The 18392-nt window shown below is 29.3% G+C and overlaps 1 protein-coding gene across 1 annotated transcript; it reads right to left on the reverse strand.

The window, feature by feature from the left end:
• Positions 1–284: 284 nt before the first annotated feature.
• Positions 285–2547, reverse strand: LOC130804970 (organic cation/carnitine transporter 2-like). The gene is made up of 2 exons (XM_057669539.1): positions 2382–2547; positions 285–2021 (listed from the first exon to the last, which is right to left on the reverse strand). Exon 2 carries the CDS (start codon positions 1999–2001, stop codon positions 409–411), a length of 1593 nt encoding a protein of 530 aa, XP_057525522.1. The 5' UTR covers positions 2002–2021; positions 2382–2547; the 3' UTR covers positions 285–408.
• Between the last annotated feature and the right edge of the window lie 15845 nt (positions 2548–18392).

Below are 18392 nucleotides of genomic sequence, written 5' to 3' on the forward strand. Positions count from 1 at the left end.
TTATTATATTCTTATCGATGACAATATTCCATTTTAAGAAAAAAAAAAGTTTGACCTACGATTTGTGAGAAATACATAAAATATATAGTATATCCATGTGAGATATCGTTAAATTCGTCTTAATGTATACTTTATTATCAAACATTTTTATAATTTTTATGAGGCATCATAAGAGTTATCAGGCCTTAAAAATTACTTTAAAAACTGCTCAAAAAACAAACAGCAAAAACAAAAAAAACGGAGGAAGTATTTGACAGCGCCCTATGAAATATAAATGCAAGAATGAACTTGTAGTATTAGTTTCATCAATCATTTAAATTAAATAGGATTGATTACATGACATTACATTTCCCACTAATAATAATACAAATTACATAAAATATAATTTGAATAATTAATAAATATATATCAAATATGATTATTTAGTGTGTTCTGATTAGGCATACCCTTGTCCAAAACCTCTTGTTCCTCCATGGTATCACATAACACCTTACCCCTAGTTTCTGGCAACCAAATAACCAAGAACCCACACAAAAGCATTGCTAATCCGAACACCCCATACGAATAAATCATATTTCCACTCCCTAACAAAACCAAGATAGGATCTAAAACGGTGCCTAAATTAGTCGCTTGTCGTACCAATTGTGAAGCAGAACTCCTTACACAAGTAGGAAATAACTCTATAATGTACAACATAACCATATTGTACGCCATGCACGCTGAAAACATTGATACTAATTCCATCCCGAGGGTTATTTCATGATTTACTCTTCCCCTTCCTAGAATCGATAATGCTATACTCATTCCACCACTTAAGCTACAATATCCGATTAATGAAATTCGACGATTACATTTAGGAATCCAATATAAGAAAGCAAGAAACGATGAAGAAAGGGATAATAATGAATGGTAGACCGAGGTTGTGTAGATATTCGAACCCAAACTCCCTACACCTAAAAACATTCCAAAATACATTAGTCCAATTCCAAATGCTAGTAGCATTGATGCCATTAATCTTTTCGCAGCCCAACTTCTACCGATTAGAATCTTTAACGAAGCGTAAGGATTCGTACTAATTGTACAAACCCCCTTTTGTTGTTGGGTGTATTTAATGATTATGTTTAAACTCGGGCTCATTTGATGGGTTTTAGGCCCGCCTAAACTCTTTAACACATTAATGGCGTCTTGATCACGTCCTTGTAAGAGTAGCCATCTAGGTGATTCGTACATGAAGAAATAAGATATAACAGTGAATATTAGACCAGGGATTGAAGTATATAGATAAAGTATTCTCCATGAAGAATCTTTTGCTATATAAGCAATCCCAGTTAAGACTAATAATCCGAGTGATGATGAGATAAACCCAAGCATAACAATTTGGGACCGCCATTTTTTGGACACCCTTTCAGTAAATAAAATGATAGCGCACATAGGAAGAGGAGCACGACCAATTCCACTTAAAAATCTTAAAACAGAATACACCCAAATGTTAGGTGCGAAAGCAGAGGCTAGCCCAGCAAGGTACAAAATCAGAGATGAAAGACATAATAGGTTTTTCCTTCCGAGCGAGGAATCGCCAAGAGTGGCGAGTAAGAGCCCGCCCAACAGGCATCCCGCGAAGTAGGAAGTTCCCGGGAGACCGGTAATGAAGGAGGTGGCACACTCAAGATTCCACTCGGAAATGATGGATGTGTGTACACGTGGAGGTGAATCCCATTCCCACGTGTTTCTTGGAAGGTTGCATTGGTTTGATTTGTTGGGGGAACAGAGAGGGGTGTGGGTGGTGCAGTGCCAAGTGGGTTGGGCGTGAGCGTAAATGCTTATGAATGTTTGTAAGCTTTCTAAGAAAGGAGAAAGTGAAGTTAGGGTGCTTTGTAGGATTTGAGTGCAATTTAAATGTCCAATACTTTGCTCCAATATTTCTTCTGTTGAGATAACGAGTGGTACTACTTTGATCTCCTCTTCTTCATTATTATCCTTTGCTGTACGGTCGTGCTCCATTATATCAGCTCTTACTTACACTACATAACAAATTAAGGTATTATATATAATGTTAATTAAATTGATTCTATCATTCATTCACGGCTTTGGATTATTTTCTATGAATTTAATATTCGTCATTTATTTATTTACATCGTACTATATTACTAATAATATATGATAATAACATATATGCTCCCAGTAACTAATAAGATAAATATTGAATTTTTCATGGCGAAATAAAGACAAATATTAGATTGTTAGAAAATAATTCAAATATAAGATTAATAAGTAACATTGAATCAGCAAATTATTAGGTTATTAATGTCAATTTTTTTTTATGTAAAATAATTTTTTACAATTATTTTTATGGTTAACGACTTAATAAAAAATATACGTACCTAGCACTTATGGTATATCACCGGAAAGGTACAAAAATAGCGGCGGTGGGTTTTGGATAATTGAATACTAATAATGGATTACGTCTAATTTAGTAGCAATTCCAAAGGAAAATGCAGGTTTCTTAGTAAAAAACCAAGTGAAACATCATGCATGTTCCTTATTGAAAACGGAGGCAGCATGAATGCCTATATATAGCCAGCGTAGGAGGACACTTTGTGCACGATACTAGTCATTAAATAAGTGAAAAGTAATGACTTTTTGCATCAACATTTTACAAAAATTAATTAAAAAAAAAGTATTCATTAGTATAATAATAATTGCGAGACTTTAAAAAAATAATTCATTAAATTTTATGTGCAAGTATATTTTTCTTTTATATCTGAGAATTTTTGAGATAAATATAGCTATTAAAAAAACAGAGGATAATATATAATTACAAAAATCTAAAATTTTGTTTTTCTAATTAATTATTTCCATAAGACTTTATTAACCGGTGGTTGTGGTTTTAATCATTATATATGTAAATTTATAAGTCCATATTGATAAGTTGATCCTCTTCAAAATATGAGTCCAACTGTAATTTTTTAGCTCCAGTATTACAAGATAGTGGAGTATAACGTCAAAAATATCTAATAATTTATATAATCAACTATCTAAAACAGGGTAGGAACTACAAGAGAAAGTGGAAGCCCATAAATTATAATCCTCAAATTATCTAATACTTTGGTAACTCAAACCATATTTTCCTCTTGCTCAAACACTTTGCTAAAGAAAACCCTACAAATTTCAAATTAAAACGAGGATTCAAGATGGCCGCAACTGATAACTAAAAGTTGTATTCCTTCCTTTACATGTCAGATTTTTTTAACATTGGATCCACCATACATGACAAGAACATAAGGGACATTTTATGTCCTAAGTAAATTACAATGATGCAACCAACATCCCTTGAAATGCAAATTTAATATTAGGATTTTAAAATCTGAAAAATGTATGTCATGTCATTTAATATTTTCAAAACCTTATGAGTAGCCACTAACTTTTTCCATCAATATTAATGGCATATAGAAGCATATTTTAACTCCAAGTGAATAAAAACATCTTTATAAGTTAAAAAGATTATTAATGAACATAAAAGTTGAATTCCAATGTACTTTCAAGTCAATATTAAGTTTCCTCTTTACATCAAGATGAAAGTTTTTTTGGACAACCTCAAAAAGGATTTTACTTATGTTAGATGATTTTAAAATATTCGTTTTTTTTTTTTTTAATACCAATTTTGGATTGTTTTCCAAAATATCTCCTAATGGCTCTAATCCAGTTTGACAATTAAAATAATAACATATGCGCAACATCTTACATGAGACAATGCTCCACCAAAAACCAACATCTTCCCCTCAATAAAAATCTATTTTTCAAACAAGATATCATAGCCTAATTGTAGGAAGAATTATCAATAGTCAAACCACTAATTTTATGATCATTTCACCTTAATGGGGTTTAATTCTTCAAAATAAAATACTCCTACTTTTTAACTTTATTCGATTCTCATTCACTCTCATCATATAATAGAGGTTTAATTCTCGGTATATAATGAATAATTTCACCTCCCTTCTTTCTTGCTTGATTGTATTTTTACAAGATACTTGCAAAATAAATATGTATATAAAAAGTTGCCGGTTATATCATATTCCATTTTCTCAAAAAGTAGTAGTAATTTTAGCAAACTGATACAATTAGCCGCTTCCCCCACCGTTGGCTTTGTATATGATCAATAAAGAAGAAAATCTCCTACCTAAATATTTAATTGGAATATTGAGTAGGAATACACGATGTGGCCAGTGGATAAACAAGTAATTGGAACAAGTGACTTATTAATTGGAATAATAGAAGTATTCTGAACAGTAAGCTTTCTAAGGAGTATAACTTAGTTGGGATAACTAAAATTCCTATCAAATAAAGACTAACCAGCAATTTCATAATATAAATTAATAAAAAAAAAGTTACAAAAAACCCCATTATTCCTCATCAAATTAGAATAAACCTCACTATTAATTAGTTCAAATATAACCCTACTATTATATGATTTCATATGATTTTATTTCAAGAATAATATTCTGATTTATAATATTCTACATTATTGATGTAAAAATATGGTATATAATATTCATGGCCTTCAATTAGTATGTGTGAAGCGGTCTACCGCACCGGGCCTTATTATCAGAGGGCCTTAAAAATTCATTTTTTAAAATTTTACACGAGATTAACTTAGTAATAAAGACCCAAATATTGTTATTTATTAGTGTAATCAATGGAGATATTTTATCATATATTTTTTCTTTAAATTATTAAAGTCTATAACATAAATTTAGCACAGAACATGCCCAAAAAATTTACGAGACGATTCTGATGATATTGATTGATGCAATATAATATACTAATTTCTATTATTCTGCCTTGACTGATACAATATAATATGGTAAATAACACATCATTTTATTTCCATTCAAAAATAATATTCTAATTTATATATAATTTCATCCAAAAAATCATAGTTCAGATTTCCATGAAATTGTCTTGCTTTAGGCAAGATTATTGATTTACAGATTTATATAGTTTTGCTTTGATTGATATAATTATGGTAAATCATCAACATGCCTCAAATTTCTGCTAAAAAGTAACAAGAAGACAATTTCCCTTGTTTTTTTTGTTTTGCTATGACTATTAATTAGAGTGAAGAACAATCATATCGCAAGTTTATTTGTTCCTACATAATCTTGTTTTTATTGACCGATAATTTTTGATGGAGTTTTTAGAATGATTAGTAGAAAAGATGTGAAAATTTTTAAATATGATCGTATTTAACATTATATTTTAAGTTACTTTATATTATTTACAGTTTATTTCTTATAGTTTTTACATAAGTTATATCTGTATGATTTGAATAATCATTCACATCTAATTATTTGTTATGTAATTGGTTTAATACAAATATATTAATAACTATATCTGATAATGATAATTTGTAATTGGATCATTAATATAAATTAATATAATATCCTTTATATTAAATTGTATTAAAAAATATAAATATTTAAAAAATATAAATTGATACATATCATATGAATCGGAATGATATATATCGGCAATACGTTGAAATGCATAATCATCAAAGCATAACGACAAAAGTTTTTTTTCCTAAAGAACCTAATTTTACATGATTGTACTTAATAAATAAAGAGAATATATAGTAATATAAAATTTGTTTAATTTTGATAAAAAATTCTCTTAAAAAGTGCAATAATAATCATACTTATTATATATTAATTATGTAATTTTTCTTTGTAAATTTCTTTATATTGTAAATTATCATTTGAAAATGTGTTATAAGTTAGTAACAAAAAATTTTGATATTTTTTTATATAATTATTATTTCATTATAGTCGAAATGATGACAATATACATTTTTGAAAAATTACGTCATAAATCTGAGTAAATAGGGCGACCGCATCGATTAGAAATATGTGATTATGGCACTTGCATGCTATGTGGGCAACATTACGAAATACGAAGCATTATAGGATCTTTTTGGGAGAAGATTTATAGAATTTAATATAAAAGATGTTGTTGGTGTTGGTGGGTTGAGAAAGTGGTAGTAGAGTCAGTAGTCCAAAGTCCAGATTCTGGGAAACATGATTGATGAGCTTTCATGCATTGCTGTACGTTTATTTTAATGCCATTATTAACAAAATAGATATAGATTTGTGCTTTATTACATCATCATACTTCTTTACCTACTACTCCTACGCTGTATAACTTTGTAATGCTTCTGGGGGCTGCTAATTTTTACGAACATATACTTGTATTTCATTCTAAAACCAATGATTAAAAAATTAAATTTAAAACTACTTCCTACAATTATAAATTTACACCCACATGTTTTATTTTTAGAATCAGGTCGGGTAGCATTATCATGCAAATCACCCCTAATATTACTATAACAGTGACATCTTAAATACAAACTAACTCTAAAACGTCCTTTTTGTTTATATGAAGCACGTGTAAATTGAAATCAATTCCTATTGCTTTCTCATCTGCCCAAACATGTAATTCATTTATAGAATCAAATTCTCTATCCGTAACAAATCTATCAGAGTAATCTATATTGTCCCCTAAGTTTTCAAAATCATGCAAATGTAAAATAATTTTTCAATCATTAATAAATATAATTCAAAATATAAAATAAAACATTGATTAGGTTAATAAAATATTAGTTAAACAAACATTAATAATAAAAATATTCAATAAAAAATAATTTACTTTAATAATTAAAATTTCAACTAAATTAAAATGTATATAAAATAAAATAATTTAAATAATAATAAAATACAAAATAATTTAAATAAATTACTACAACTTAAATTGTAAATTAAATAAATTACTACAATATAAATTATAAGTTACTAGAATAATTTAAATAAAAAATACTATTAAATAATTTAAATAATAAAAATATAAATTATAAAATAAAATAATTTACTACAACATATATTAAATAATAATAAAATAAAAATAATTTAAATACAAAAGAGAAATAAAAAGAAAAAAAAAAAAGATCAGTCGCACGCGACCAAACCGCGGATGAGTCACAAGAAATGTGCGATTGGACCGCGGTTGCGACCCATTCACGGCTCAGTTGCTTGCGACTGTTGTTCGTCATTTTTTTTTTTTGTTATATTTTTTCAAAAAATTCGAATCAATTTAATTGCTTACCGAATCGTATTCATGTTCATTAAGTTTTGCCATTGTAAATCGATTTGAAGTTTTAGCTTCCTTTAATTTAGAGAGTGTTTTTAGAGATATATTAAAGTTTTTTGAGTTAGTAAATTAAACAGGGACAATATTAAAAATTCAATATATAAAAGGTGGCGATAAAATAAAAAGGATGGCGAAGTTTAATAATATGCGTTTGTTAAGATACATTTTTTATCACATACGCGAGCTAGCTACTTTTACCAAAAATCCCACGACGGCCATTGATAAGATTGTTTTTATAATTTTGCGCTTAGTGGTCAACTAGGATCATTTGTACGTATTAGTTGGTATTGCCTAAACTTCGTGCTGCTTAGCGGTAAATTAAGTTTATAGTCTGGTCTAGATTTTTTTTTTTTTCTGACCAAATTAGACCGTAAATCGTATTATGATAAAAAAAAATAATAATTTTTTTAAAAAATATGTTGCTACCTAGATATTTTGAGATGTTGTAATTTTTATATAGTAATATATATACATGAATAATGTTAATGCTATCAACTAATTACAAATTATTATATTTGGTGATTGTAGGTGCGAAATATTTGTATAAACATATATAATAATTTGAGAAAAATATAAATATATAAAACCGTAGATCAGACTAGACTAGAATGGTTTAGTCCTGTCCGATCTGGTGATTTAAACAATTCATTCTAATCTGAGAAATTTTCAGACCGAAATTTTTAATTTTGCTTGATTTTTGTATCAGATTAGATAAAATCAGACCGTGTATACCACTAGACTGCTGCCTAATATGCATTTCAAAGTGTTTCACTATAATAATAATAAACATTATTACTGTTGATTAGCTGGAATTGCTGCTTGAATATAATTCAGAGGTCATTTTTGACACCTAAAAGATATTAAGTGGCCTCCAAATCGGATTGGATATATAGGTTAATTAATTACGTCTGCAAGAGAATACGAATAATATATTTTAAGAACATCAGACATGGGTATATATACATGTTTTGCGAATTGTGAGCAATGCAATGACTAAGACAGACTCATGTGTAAAGTAATTAGTGCTGGGCCTTGCTGTCTGACTGTGCAATGAATCAAAATTACTTATCAATAAAGTGAGACAGGTAGAAGTAACAATGAAGATCACACTCACATATATTGTATTGTTTACGTGAAAACATTGCTAACGAAGATAACTACATGCAGTGCAATCATGGTGCAAAAATATGGTAATGTTAACGGTTGCGGTAACAGATACGGTAATACACTAACAGAATGATACGGTTATCGCATCGTCAAATTTCGACCAACCCAAAACAATCATATATTGCTTAGAATGGCCTAAAATGTGGTTTACCTTACGTTACCTTTAATATCAAGTGAGTAAATGTGAAAAACTTAATGTTACGGCCGATATGATATGATACGGTCTTAGTTTTGCACTATAGTGTATGCAATGCCCATGCTTTCCGTCTCTTTAGTTTCCTTACTTAGAATTTTCATTTGAAATAGAGGTTGATCCTAAATCAAATTTAAAATGAGTGGTATATATAATTCGTCATATTGATTTTGCTAATCATTCTCCCTACTTCACCGATTGGATAATGACAAAATTAAGAAAATGTGTCTAACCTAAACAAACAAGGAGGAAATTAAAATCAGGAAAACATGAGATTTAGAAGGCTAGATGAATTAAGTCATAAGAAATTGGAGAAATTATCAAGAGAACAGCATAATAATTATGCTTGAAAATACACACAAAAAAAAATGCCGATTATCACTATGGATAAAATCAAAAGGCATATATATATATATATATATATATATATATACATGTAGAGTTTAAAGATGAAGAAAATGATATTTTAATATGTTTATCAAAAGGACAAGGATTACAAAGAAAGTTTTTTATTTATTATTAAAAAACTTATGTTTGTAAGATACTATATGATAGAGGCTCTTGTAAGGCTCAACCGATCATGCCAAAGAGAGGGAGCTATAGCCGCAAAAGTGCATGATAATTGTTAAGTAGATTGTGCGGTTAATCGATAAAGATCGTCCCAGCTCTTAGATCTTATTAGGTTTGTCTCTGTCTAAAAATCCTTCATAGAAAAACCAAAATAATCAAAGCTAAGGGAAACATTATTATTAGCTGTAAATTTTATAAAAGAAATGAGTTTTATTATTATTATTATTATTATTATTATTATTATTATAAGGAACATTTTTAAGAAGAAAAAGAGAATAGAGGAAGGTTATGAGCATTACTAAGAAAAATAATAGGAATAGTTTGACCATTGTCATAATAATATTATTATATGTGCTTTACAAAGAATAAGATGACAAATTATAATTATTTGATGTCATATGTGAAGTGGTGTCGGTGTCCATGTAGATGAGTGTGGTGGATCAAGAGAAACACTATGAGCAGTTGATGCAATGTCTATGGAATGTTGTAGTATTAGATTTTCATTGCCCTTAGGTTGATTGTTGTTGTTACTTGATGAATAAGAAGGTCGTGAGGGAAACCTTGGTGGGAGGGAAAATTGGCTGAAAAAGGTGGAAAAGATTACGCTTGAGGATTAGAGAAAACCTAATAATCTGATACCGTAAAAGAATATATTTTACCTTGCATGCTAATTGCTTAGCATTCATTGAAGATAAAGAGTATACCTATGATTGAAGTATGGAAATAAGATAATTATAGTATTTCTTAGAATATATACGATATACAAATCAACCTGAATGGGAGGTGTACACATGCGCGCACACGTACATTAACACATGCATGCGCATACACAAATATATATAATTACATTGCAAAATGTCTTGTGTGTATCCTTGGTTTAAGATCATTTGTATCCTTTTTTGAAATGTTTCATTTGGTTTGAGTATGTTTGCAACGCACTAAAATTACCCTTAATATTATTAATTGTGTATAAATTAAAAATTATAAAAAGTAGATATTAATAATTCTTATGTTGGGACGAATTAAACAAGATCTCATTTGACTATGTTTTAACTTATAGATTAAGAATATAATACAAATTAAGACTGAATAATGAATAAAGTCTAAAAACTAAATGGGACATTTGAAGAAACGAAAGGAGTAGAATAATAATAATTAACTTTCAAAATATGAGTAAAAATTTTAGTAACATCTCTGCTAAAAATTGAGGAAGTTATACTTATGATATAAAAGCACAATATAATAGATAAATTAATGTGATGGTTCATTGCCTTATAATTTACCGCCGACTTCTCTAATGATCAAATACAACTAGTTGCTGAGTCACTTAGGTTGTATATCATTTTTGGTTGTAATAGTATTATTATATGTACCAATAATCCACTTTCTTAAATTTATTACTTTATAAAGAGCAAAATAAGCAAATGATGACAATTTCGACCAATTTTATATTAGATCTCTACCAATCTTACTTCTTCAATTTGTTTTTCACAATCAGCACACTATGTAAGAGACAAATTATGATGGCATTCTAATTGATGGAGTCATACTTTTGTATTAATCAAGTCGTGTTGAAGCATTGTACAATGCAAAATTTACAATTGATATATTGTCAAAGTAGCATGATGTAAATATTTTTTAAAACCATAAATTCATTGTCAAATATTAACTACTCTAAACAAGTAAGAAATGGATTTTAATTTATAGTACTTTTGTAAGACTAATCTATAAATTCAGTTATTCTAAAATTTTGAAATATTAAGATTAGAATCTCGAAATATTAAGAGTTTAACATAAACATAATTAAAGTTGGTAAACATAATGAAAATAAGTAATGTTAAGATTTATTTCTACAAGTAAACAAATAGGTTATAGACAAGGCCAAAACGATAGTGGGGAAAGACATAAATATAAATTGTGATGTTCAAAGTAGAACGGAAGCCAAAATGAAGAAAACGTTCTAAAGGATAAGCGAACATTTAAATTTTATTGAAGGTACACACATATCGAGGTTTATAGGGTAAACTAGGTGATTAATTATTAACTTTCAATGATTGGATCATTTTAAGATATCTTGTCTTTATTACTCCTTGAAAATTTATATCTTAGAAAATTTGATCAAATAACTTATTTCTAACTTGTGTTTTATATCTTAGTTTTATAGTAAGTTTGTCAAACAAATTATCTTGAATAACTTATTTAATAATATATAAGATAATTTAATAATTATTCTTATTTCTAACTTGTGTTTTATTAGATTAATTTAAATTTTCTAGAAAGTAGGAAATTAATTAATAGGAGAAATTTTTAATTAGTCGTCTGTTCAGATGTTCAAAGGTTTAATTAAAAATTAAAAGAGCAATAGAATTCTTATTATTACGGCTAATTTAAATGTGTGTTAATTTATTTAGAATTATATATCCTTTTAATTATATATCTTTTTAAACATTTTAAATTAAAATGTATAGTCGTCAAAATTAAAAAAAGTACAAAACATACACATAAACAAAAGTTTGCAAGTGCTATTCAACAAATATTACAAGCTCTTCTTTATATCTCTCAATTTATTAGTAAGAGATTGATTTATGCGAAGTATCTTGTGTAACACATATAAAAGTGTTGTTGTTTAGAGTCTTAGGTATTATCTTTCATTAAAAGGGAATTTTTAGATTGTTCTTTAGGGAAAACGTGTGTGTAGAAGGTAGAAAGATTTTCTAGTAATAATTTAAAATTTCAAGAGTTAATGAAAGAGGTTTTAATTATATATACAGGTTAAGAGAACCCTAAGTAGAAAGTTGAATATTTGTAGTTGAACTTTATTAACAATTTCGTGTATTTTATCTAATTAATTTTATGCACTTTTATCTCTCATACAATCTATCGTAGACAGTATTCCTGCAAAATAAGTTTTAAACCTTTAAAATTAATTTTAAAAGAAAAAAAATAAAAAAATGAGTAAATTCTCTATTCTCCCCTCCCCTCTGTAGTCTTGGATCTCCTATTGAATCTTCAAGGTTCTCTTATTTGAATGATCTCCCTTGGCTTAGTTCTAGTTTAGAGATACCTTATACAAAAAAAAAAAAAAAAAGTTTAAACCTCAAGATTATATACATCTTTAAATCTCAACTTCAGTCGACTGATTTTATTACTATCTAATTAGTGAATAATTTAATTCTTTCTCTTCATGGGTTTTGGTTAGGGACATACCCAAGTAGGTATGACCATACCCGATTAGGCATTCAATACCAAACATGTTCTAATAAAACCACTCCGAATTTGATCACAATACCCAACTCTTATAATTTATCTTATCTTTGTAAATAAACCATATTTTCAGTATAAATAGCTCCTAGGCTTATTCAAAACATCAAGTTTTATTTTTAATTAAGTTTCATGCTTGATTTTTTCAATTTTCTTTGATGTTTTATCTATTACTTTTTGTAGTTTTATTTTATCATATTCTCATTGTATTTATCGACATCTATATATATTTAATATGCTGATATACGATTTCAATTTGATCTTCATGCCCTACCAAATTCATTAAGTTATCTTAGCTATGCAAGCAATAATAAAGTGGAGGGGCGGAGAGATTCATTGTGCTCCACCGTAATGAAGGAACTCATCGTTTAAAACCTTGCTACATAATGAATGTACAAGCTATCACATGACAAAACATTAATAATTATGAATGCATCAATCATCGTCATTCTCATTGTGAAGAGTACCATTTCAAGTGGTCTTATGGTAAAAAATTTTATTCTTCTTGAATTTTTTGATTTGAAAGGAAGATGAGAGAATTTCTACAGATAAGGTAAAGATAAAATAAATCTCTCTACCATTAAGTTAACCATCATGGTGTTGATAATATATCAATTAAGAATGATTTTATACGCCTCATACTGAGAAACCAGATCAGTTATTATAATCAAGCATATGAAATCATATATAACCATTTTTTAAATTGCGAAGCCTAGTTAGGAATTAAATTCAACTACTTTTACTCAAATTGATTGGAATAAGTTTAAATAAACTGTTTAAACTAAAAACTAATTATTAAATCTCAAGATTAATGTAAGTGTATTACTTGATAATTGTAAATCATCACTAGAATACAAAGGTAAAAGAGCTATATAAATATAATAAGTTACTCATAATAATTAATAATACCACATTATTTTAAGATGGTTGATATTATGGTTTGCATAATCTACAAATAAATGACAAGCTGACAAACCTAGAACTATCCACAAAGTGTTTTCTAAAAATCCACCCAAAATCTGGGCACTATAAGTTTTTTTTTTAATTGAGAAATCTTATTAATAAAAAGACCGAAAGCAATAAAGGGTCATTTAAAGCACCTCTCAAGCATAAAATATCCATAGAAAAAAAGCCATTGTGGAAGCAACAGATCTAAGGTGCTTTTAAAGGATAGTGGGCAAACCACTACGCACACCAAACCTATACCAAAAGGTATAGTACACAACATCAATAGCCGTACACCATGAGAGAGCCACAAGCCAGCTCACAAAGCACACCAAAATGAATAAGCCCCAATAAGATAAGCCTACCATAAACAACTAAGACCTAACCCTAGAACAAGCGGGTTGTCACCCAGCGGAACCAGTCGTCAGATCACCAGCCGCCCTTCCCATCAAACAACCATGAGTAAGTAAAACCATCCACCACACCCAAACCTGGCAGGAACGAGGGGACGCCTAACACCGTTAGGCCCTTAACCCGTGGGGGTGGCCAACACCACCTAACCCACGAAAAAATGTAGTATCCAACACTACCAAGACCTTAATACACTAGACATCAACAGAAAGGGAGATGGAACTACCATTACAACCAATGGAAATATCAAGGCAAAGGTCAATACCAGAAGCCAAAGGAGGAACAGTAATGGGAATATCAATATTACATACTATAATTTGAAAGGGGCAGCCGGTACAAATTGGTCACATGAAGGCAAAGCTCAACACTAGAGGTCGAGAGGGGTCAAAAGTCACTTGCAATTCAGAAACAACCATCACCTCCATAATTAACTCCTTATACCCACACCAAAGTAACTAACACCACAACCCAACCTTCCAACTACACTCAAACCACGACAACAGTCATCGTCCATAATAGCTGTTACTTCCAACCACCAACACCAAATCAATGCTCAATAAAACAAAAAAGAAAAAAACCTAGAAATTGATGAATTGCCCTCCAAACTCCATCAAAAATTGTATCAACAAAACTCCATCAAAGCAGCATCTCTCCAGCTCCATTGCGGCAGGATCTAAGCCACCATTGTTGAAAACTAAACATCTATGCACCTTAACTTGACCATCAGCTAAAAATACACGCCCCAAACACCTCCTTTTACTCTACCTAAACCACCACTGGGAAACTACTCTCCATACTCATAGAGGGTAACTATCGTCAAAAAAACAACAGCAAAACCTTCTGGACTAAAAAAAGCCCAACACAAAAGAGTAGTCATCTGTATTACAGCCATAAAACCCCAATAGGTCACCACTATTTTCAGTTGCTCAAGCCCAAAACCTACTGAAATCCAGCAAACTCATCTTAAAACACTACTAGAAAACCCCCAACTTCACCAATGTTGTTATTCACTCATACCTATGGACACCCTCCAAACAAAACCAACAACCTGCCTATTTAAACCAGCAAGCAATAACCCATTGAAGCCATCTAAACCCGTTGTCTTTCGCTCAAACCCATGAACCGTTGAAACAATGCAAACAAACCTAGATCTGAAAGCAAGACGTAAAAAATTATAAAAAAAAAAACAACCAATAACTTAAAAATTGCCAAAGCCAAAAAAATCCCCACTACAAAACGAACAGGCCACAGGAGAAATCATCAGAAAGCCATCGTAGATCTTTATTATAACCCAAGTAACAAATACAGAAACCACCTAAACCTAGCAAGCAACAAAAACTTTGAAGGAAAAAAACTAAAAAACAAAATGCCATGGAGAAATAAAACAGAAAAGTAGGTCAAAACCGCATGAGGCCCACCAAGGAGATGAAAACAAAACCCTATGAAAGCCCCTCTCTCTCTATCTCGACACTTTAAGGATAGTCGTAACTAATTTAGTTTTGTGCATGAATTATCAGTAAATTAAATGGATACACATCTTCTCAAGTATTAACCACAAATCATTGAAACTATTACATTCACTTAACGCCATGTTTGTGTTGGAGGTAAATATTTATGTAGGAAATAAATGTTAAACTGTATAAATGAATGCAAGAATGAGCAAATTTAAAAAGAAAGATGGAGGATAAAGAATATAATGGTCTCAGGAAGATGTAATAAAAGGAAAATGATCAATATATCTTAGGGAGAAGTAGTGAAATCTTTTTTCTCCATTCCACAAGGCTAAATATTCACCCCCAAAATAAAGAGATTAATTTTTCTATTTTGTATTCTCCATCATTTTACAACTATATTTTACTTTGATTTGACGACCATGGCTGGGTCTTAGCCCATTTCAGGTAACCGACATTCTAAGGCCCCTAAAAATAAGGGGCATCAAATATTAAATGGTGCTATATATTTAGGCTCGATTTTGAGCAACACTTTTTAAGTGATTTGAAGACTCAACTCCTTCAAGTGATAATATTCAAAACTCATATTAAATTAATCAAGAAATTAAGTAATTATATTTAATTGATTAATTGGTCCAAATTATATTTAGTATAAATAGGTTTAAATAATATTTCAATCATAATATGTTCTAGACCAAAAATAGCATAAGTTAAAATTAGTTGTATGTTTTATGAGTTGAATAAATTGGACTAAGTACTAATCATGTGTTGAGTACACTATTTTAGTCTTGAAATAAGTTAGAATACTTGCTAATCAAGATAATTAACTTACTTGATAAACAAGACTTTTTGTGTTGAAAGTAAGCTTTCCTAAATGTTTGAAATTGGTTTTTCTAAATTTATGAATGTGTGGTCAAATGTTCCTACATTATCGAAAAGATGAATTTTAGTAGTTTCTAAAGGTTTCGATATTAAATGTTTTAGAAAATCTAAAATCAGATTATAAGTTATTCATGATTTGGATTAGTTTTAATTAAATCAATCAACTTAGAAGAATAAATATAAAAGTACTTGGTTCTTGCTATTTTTAGAACTAACTTGACGATATTAACTAAGTCTTGAATAAGACTAAAAGATAGATAAACGTGTTGGTCAATAATTCAAGAGGGGTGTTTAACTACTTGCAGAACAAGGCTTTGACTCTGAATTCCAACATAACCAACTTGATATAAATAAGGAGATAAATAAGGAGATGAAGCACATGACATATAATGACTCTGACTTATTAAATCTTTGTATTTGTTATAATAATATAATTATCAAAGTGAAGAAATAATTTGTTACACCATGTATTAAACATATATGTGATAAATAGACAAAAAAATACCATCAATCAATAGAAAATTATCAAATTGATTATCGTTAAACTATATTGATGAAATCATAAAATCCAAGTAAAAAATGTCCGTCATTAAGTTTTATTAAATTTTAATTACTGCAATTTTCATGGCAATACAATGTTGTATTTATTATTAAAAAAATTATTCTATTTTTATGATTCTATCATTGAAAGATTATAGATTTTCCATCAATATATTATAATTTAATCTAATTTATAGGTTTTATCATTTATGATTAATTATTATAAAAAGTTTTATGAATCATAAAATATATAAACTGAGTATAGCATACTATAATATATATTTTGAGCTCAAGACTTAAGATTGTGTATATGAAAATAGAAAATTAATATTTTATTTTTGTCTTTTTTTAGTTGGACCACGTCAGTTTTGATAACGATTTAATGAACCAAGTTTTATTTTTCTTTATGATTTGGAATAAAAAAAATTATATAAGGAAATATAGTATATCAATAGATCACATATCTTTATAGCAATCAACAAATATTACATGTTTTAATGTGTAAAATATTTCCTTAAATATGAAGCTAGTATAAAAAATTTCCATGTCAATGATAGAAAATAGGCGGAAAAATTTTAATGAGAGTGTGACACGTGTCCGAAATCGTTTCTTCATTAGTGTATTTTATTGATTAAAGAAAAATTTGTAGACCGTTCTTCAAGGAAAAGAATGTGGTGAGAGAAGATAGAGAGATTTTCTTAATGGTCTAAGTAATATTAATAAAAGAGGTTTGAATCTTAAGGGTTGAAAAGGAACCCATATGATGGGAGTAAGCTATTAATAGTTGAACCTCTATTACAAATCGCTTGTCTTGTCTACATTATGTTTCTGCACTTAAGTCTTAGATTTGTTATTCGATAAAAGAATAGTTTCCAGAAAATTTTTTGAAGTGTCTTACAATCTCTTGAGCTATCTGTCAAGCAAAACTTTTAATTGGGCATACTCTCTATTCATCCCCCCCCCCCCCCCCCCCAAGAGAGTTATCAACCTACATTTGGTATTAGAGCTGAATTTCACTTGTGAAGATTAATTGTCTCGTGATGAATCCGATAGGAGAAGGTGATAGATCAATACATAGAGCTATGGGATATCATAACTATAGGACATAAGATTCATATGAAAGGACTCGAAAGGAAATAATGTTCAAATGTCCGAATTCAAATACACACAAAGCGATTTGGAAGCTGTGTCCAAAAACTATAGAGCCATGAGTCAATTATGTTGTTCTCTAAATGGTACCGAGTTAATAGGTTTCATCATGTACAAGTGCCAAGGAAATTTGGGATAAAGTGGTCATGAAATATGAAGGAATAAGCCAAGTCAAGGACATAAAGATCAACATCCTCGTGCTTCTATATGAAATGTTCAAGATGAAAAATTATAAGAATATTAATGAGATGTTTACTTGTTTTACTTTAATTACTAATAGTTTAAACTCTCTTGGAAAAACTTTTTCTAATGCAAAGAAGGTTTAGAAGGTCTTGAGATGTCTTCCAAGATCGAAATGAGGTCCAAAAGTCATCGCCATAGAAGAAGCACAAGATTCGAGAGTGTTATCACTTGATGATCTTTTTGGTAAACTCACTACTCATGTGCTTTCCCTACATGATAATGGATAAAGTGATCTCATACCATTCATGAAGAATCTTGAACTTACGCCAAAGAAACATGAAGAATCCTCAAGCACAAATGAAGAAAGTGATTATGAGGAACATCCTTTTGCTCTAATTACAAGAGGTTTCGAAGGCATAATGAGAATGAGAAAAAGATTT

Source organism: Amaranthus tricolor, chromosome 2, assembly GCF_026212465.1.
Source record: "Amaranthus tricolor cultivar Red isolate AtriRed21 chromosome 2, ASM2621246v1, whole genome shotgun sequence".
NCBI classification, from domain to species: domain Eukaryota; kingdom Viridiplantae; phylum Streptophyta; class Magnoliopsida; order Caryophyllales; family Amaranthaceae; genus Amaranthus; species Amaranthus tricolor.

Coding starts and splice junctions, on each gene's coding strand:
- LOC130804970 (XM_057669539.1), bottom strand. CDS start 2,001: ATGGAGCACGACCGTACAGCAAAGGATAATAATGAAGAAGAGGAGATC.